Source organism: Cebus imitator, unplaced genomic scaffold (genome assembly GCF_001604975.1).
Source record: "Cebus imitator isolate Cc_AM_T3 unplaced genomic scaffold, Cebus_imitator-1.0 Scaffold448, whole genome shotgun sequence".
Lineage (NCBI taxonomy): Eukaryota > Metazoa > Chordata > Mammalia > Primates > Cebidae > Cebus > Cebus imitator.
In genome coordinates, this window is record NW_016107763.1 from 46,434 (window position 1) to 52,192 (window position 5,759).

The 5,759-nt window shown below is 36.1% G+C and overlaps 1 protein-coding gene across 3 annotated transcripts in view; it reads left to right on the forward strand.

Annotated features, from left to right (window-relative positions):
* Nucleotides 1-5,759, forward strand: part of RPRD1A (regulation of nuclear pre-mRNA domain containing 1A) — a 79,987-nt gene that overhangs the window by 29,293 nt on the left and 44,935 nt on the right. For all 3 annotated transcript variants that reach the window (XM_017511386.2, XM_017511385.2, XM_017511384.2), the window contains exons 2-4: nt 2,515-2,644; nt 5,188-5,294; nt 5,380-5,477. In XM_017511386.2, the coding sequence (XP_017366875.1) occupies nt 2,515-2,644; nt 5,188-5,294; nt 5,380-5,477 (335 nt within the window). The remainder of the gene's footprint in view (nt 1-2,514; nt 2,645-5,187; nt 5,295-5,379; nt 5,478-5,759) is intronic.

Here is a 5,759-nt window from a genome sequence, read left to right on the forward strand (position 1 = left end):
CCGCAACCTCCGCCTCCTGGGTTCAGGCAGTTCTCCTGCCTCAGCCTCCTGAGTAGCTGGGATTACAGGCACGCACCACCATGCCCAGCTAATTTTTTGTATTTTTAGTAGACACAGGGTTTCACCATGTTGACCAGGATGGTCTTGATTTCTTGACCTCGTGATCCACCCACCTCGGCCTCCCAAAGTGCTGGGATTACAGGCGTGAGCCACCGCACCCAGCCCATTTTTTTTGGTGTGGTAATAAATATTTTTTACCATCTTTACCATGTTTTCAGTGTACAGTCCAGTAGTGTTAAGTGCATTGTTGTGTAGCTACTTTACAGAACTGTTCATTTTGCAAAACTGAAACTCTGTACCCATTAATAATTTCCCATTCTCCTCCCATCCCCACAGCCTTTGGCAACCACCCTTCTAGTCTGACTTTCTATGAATTAGATTACCTCCAATAAGTAAAATCATACAGTGGTTTGTCTTTTCATTATTTCACTTGGCGTGATGTCCTCAAGTTTCATCGATATTGTAGTGTGTGTCAGTATTTCCTTCTTTTATAAGGCTGAATAATACTTTGAATACATTGAATAATACTCTGAATATATGGAATGTATGTTCCACATTTTGTTTATTTGTTGATCAGTGGATATTTAGGTTGCTCTTACCTCTTGGCTTATTGTGAATAATAATGCTAACATTGCAAAATATTTTTATTTGGTTGCTGCTTTTTGTTTTGTTTCATTTTGTTTTATCTTTTTCTTCTTTTGAGTTGCTACTTTTGAGTCTAAAAAGGTTAACATGCCGTTTCATTTGTGACAGGAAGCATGGTCTGGTTGTTAAGAGGGATTTGCTTGGCTGTTGCGCTTTTTGGATTCCAATCCTGTCTGATTTCCTTTCTCCTTCTTTCCCTTGGGGCAAATAATGTTTTTGACTTTGTTCAGCTGCCAAGTAGAGAAATAATGGTTCCTTACATTGTTAGAATTAAATGAGATTTATATATGTAAAGTGCTTAGAATAGGGTGTAGCACATATTAAAAGTACAGTCAAAGGAGCCCGTTTATTCAGGTACCCATTCAAAAGTAATGCAGGCAGTCTCCCAATTAATACAAATTTGAGTTTCTAAACTCATTTGACACTGAGAGGGCAAAAACCTGGATTGAATAATACCAGCCAATTTTGTGGGTAGGATTGAGAGGACAGGGATGGGTAAAAAAGAGACAGGACTGAATGTTAGGAAAGGATCCTGACATCTTAACCAGTTGTACTCTGTGGTTTAGCTAACCAGACAAGGAGCCTGAAAACCAGAAGTCGGTCTCTGTTATTACCATCTCTTCTTATCTTTATTCCTCGCCAGGAACTTTCAAAAGTGTGAAAACTGGTAGACAGCAATTTAAACAGACAAACCAGGTTATGTATACAGTGGCACAGCACAGGTTTGTAATGTTTGATCAGTTGTGACTTAGTATGTGAGATGGTTGGGTTTCTAGTTGCCCCCTCAAGAATGATGTGAACTCAGAGGTAACTTTTTAATATGTTGAATGCTTAAGTTTATAAATTGAATACTTAATATCCAGAGGACCACATGTAGCCTGGCCAAGACTTTTGTCTTAAATCCAATAAGATAGCCCACATCAATATAATACTGCATAATTGGTCCAGACCATAAGTTTCCTACACCATTGTAATATGGATAGCACAAGGTATGATGCTTCTGAATGTAATTGTACTACATTGAGTGATTCAAGTTTAATTCTAGTAAAATGTAAGAATAGTATAAAAGATTATATTCAACACTGTTTTCCTTATGTATAATCTTGAGTCATATTCAGTACTACTATGCCGTTTAACATTGTAACCAGTAAAAATGTACCTTGAAATCTTGTCTACCTACTTAGAGAAATGACTACACCCACAGAACATAGTGAGTAGTGGAATATTTTTGTCACAATGAATTCAGTTTAAAATTTATGACCATGTAATCTAAAGAAAGAAACATCCAAACTATGCTCATTTGCCCTTCCTAACATTTAATCTGTTAGCTTGGCAAATATTTATTGCACAAACAAAAAATATGTAATTGATTAAGGGGACATCTCTTGCAACCTGTTTCACATTTCATGCTCTTTTGTTTCACAGTAGCTTAACAATGATTTTGAATTAACGTGGCTATTAAAACAATCCTAAATTCAATGTAGGATTTAGGGTGCCATCTTAATAACGTGACCAATCACCATTTTATTTTAAATGACTATATTTCATATAGTTTATAATAGTTTTACTGAAATTTAATACAGGATAGGGTAATCAAGATGCATTTTTACATAGATATTAGTCGTTCTGGCGAGTTTAGCAGCAGTGACTTTGGTTAGTTTGGTAGTAAAATGAGAGAATAGGGTTGAACTTGATACATGAAGTTTAGTAGGGTTATTTTAGTTCTCAAAGTGCTTAATTCAGATATTGAGAGAGTTTGTCCAAGTGAAGATGTTTTAAGTAGATTTTTAACTTTTTCTTATTTTTCAGCCAAACCAAACAGGAAGCTTACTTTTCTCTACCTAGCCAATGATGTCATACAGAACAGCAAAAGGAAGGGGCCGGAGTTTACAAAAGATTTTGCACCAGTTATAGTGGAGGCTTTTAAGCATGTTTCAAGGTATGATCATTGTTTTGGGTATGAAGTAATCTGTTTTAAATGTACCATATGACCTTTTGCTTAATTTGCCTTAAGCTATTAAAATAAAGAGCAGGGAATATAGTTCTTTGATGCTTTTATTTGAAAAGGCTTCCCTCTAAATGGCATTTGTAAATGTATTAAATGCCTTCTGTGAAGGAAAAATATTTTTTGAACTGTTGCTAAGGTGGGCATTTGGAGTACTTGAATTATAGCTTTCCTTTAAGAGATCAGAATCAACTGCTGTATTGGAATGAACTTCATTAAAAATGAATGAAGGTATTGAATTAAAAATTTGTGTGTTTATAAAGCTGTCAGTCTTGTAACTAATATTTCCATATACACTTAGTACTGTTTCTTTTTTTCTTTCTTTTTCTTTTTTTGAGACAGAGTCTCACTCTGCCCAGGCTGGAGTGCAGTGGTGCAATCTCAGCTCAGTGCAATCTCTGCTGCCCGGGTTCAAGCAATTCTCCTACCTCGACCTCCTGAGTAGCTGGGATTACAGGTGCCTGCCACTGCACCTAGCTAATTTTTGTGTTTTTAGTAGACACAAGGTTTCACCATCTTGGCCAGGCTGGTCTTGAATTCCTGACCTCGTGAGCTACCACATCAGCCGTTTATTCTTTACCTGACCTCTGGGTGGTTTTGTACCCTGCATGTATTTGGTTATTGTCCATGCTTTAATGATTTATAGTTTTATGCTCCAGTCCAGATTTTTTTTTTTTTTTGTTCCAAAGCTGTGTGCCCAATTGCCTTTTGACATTTTTACTTGTATGCAACTCAGACATCTCAGACTTACTGTGTCCAATACGAACTCATTATGTCTTTGCTTGCCGCCATACTTGCTTCTCCCACAGGTTTTATTCTATGAATGACAACTCCATCTATCCAGATGCCTATGCAAGAAATTGTGTTATTTTTAAACACTTCTTTCTCTTTTACTCCACGTATCTTGTATGGTACACATTGACTAAGTTCTTTGGATTTCTTTCCCTTTTAGTTATCATAATGTCTTTTTGGATTAATTGCAATAGCCTTTAGTGTTATTTAATTTCTTTAGAAAACTAGACAGAGAGAGTTGCAGAGCTGGCCATAATACTTCCTTGCCTTTGAGTGGTTCCCATTTGTTTTAGAGATGAAGTCTAAAGTCCTGAGCAAGACTTAAGATGTTCCTTTGTGGCACTGTGTATCTCCCCAGACTCCTGTCTCACATTTATTCCCCACAGGCTGTAGTTTACAGTTTAAACTAAATTAACTTTTTTTAGTTCCTTCTGCTGTAAGGCTTCTATATATGTTGCCTCTCCCTAGAATTCAGTAAAATTTATTGGCTGCCTACTATATGCAGAACCCTGAGTAGTAGTGAACAAGACCAAGTTCTGTTCTGCTGGAGCCTAAATTTCAGTGGATGACAAAGGTAATAAGTAGATAGACAAGTGAATGCATATATATTATAACGTCAGATGACAAATGCTAGCAAGAAATACAAAGCAGGGAAGGAACTAGATGGTGTGAGGGTGCTCAGTTATGTGATGAGATAAAGAACAACTATTTGGAGAACGTAGCATTTGAACAAAGACTTAATGGAAGGGATGAAATGAGCCATTTGACTAGGTGGAAAGGATTCTAGGCAGAATATGTGGCTGAAAAATGAGATAGCTATGTGCTGGGCATGTTTGAGTACCTGAGCAAGAAGATTTGTATGGAAAAAGGTGTTAGGAAGTGTGTACTGGGGGATTGCCAGGAGGCAGAGCATGTGGGTCTTGTGGCCCAGAGTAAGGACTGATTTTATTCTTGATATGATTGGTAGCTCTTGGAGGCTTGAGAGCTGTATAATCTGATTTACGTTATTAGGATGCTTTGTACAGAATAGAGTAAAAGAATAGAGGCTGGGAGATCCGTGAGAAGACTTTAGAAAAATCCAAGCAAGAGATAATAGTGTTTCAGTCTACAACAACAGGGATGAAGAAGGTAGGAAACGGTTGGGAGTAGTCTGTTTTTCATTTCCCCATATGCCCAGTCTTCAGATCTCAAATTAAATACCATTTCCTTAAATACTCTTCCAGATATCTCTTAAACTGGGCCAGGTCTGTCTTAAGCACTTTGTTCTCTTTGGTGATACGTATAAATAACAGCTGCCATAAGCTGCATTTGCATCTCCATATCAAAGATAGTAACAGGATCAATAAATATTTGTTGAATAAATTTAAAACTTACCTATTAGCAGTCTTCTGTAGCCTCATGTCCAGACCTCATTAGGTTAGGAAATCCCTAGTAGCCGGTACTAAAATTTTTACAGCTTAAACTTTTTTTGGTTGTTTAATAACATGTTTGTAAAATGTTTACTAGAAGCAAGCAGTATGTCTTGATGACTTCACTCTTGAACTGCTGGCCACCACAATAGTGGTGCTAAGTAGATATTTGGACAGCTTTTTTCAGAAAATGAATGTCTGATTGTATTTAAAGTTACCATTACCTTTTCAATAGCACTATGCATTTTTACTGTTAATATTTTTCTTTTTCTTTAGTGAAACTGATGAAAGTTGTAAGAAACACCTTGGAAGAGTGTTGTCTATTTGGGAAGAAAGGTCTGTTTATGAAAATGATGTATTAGAACAACTTAAACAAGCTCTGTGTAAGTGTAGAATCCTAATCTCTTATCTTGATCTCTTCATTAAAATGTATTCTTTCATTAAAACTTAAATATTCTTTCATTTCAGATGGCGATAAGAAGCCTAGGAAGCGAACTTATGAACAGATAAAGGTGGATGAAAATGAAAACTGTTCCTCTCTGGGATCTCCAAGTGAACCACCACAGGTAGAAGTTTTACCCTGTTAAACTAGTTAGAAACTTTTACTTTCTGGTGCCACCAAACTTTATTAATTTTGTTTCACTTCTGTAAATTGATTTTTTATTATGCTTTTGGATACAAGAAAGCTACATGAATATCTCTTATTTCCTCATTAACAAATTAATTATGTTAAATGTAATATGTCGTATTTTGTATAGAAATCATATTTTGCATAGAAAGAGGATTTTTAATAGCTAAGTATGGTTACATGTGGTGAGATTTCAAACATTTTTTTTTTTTTTTTTTTT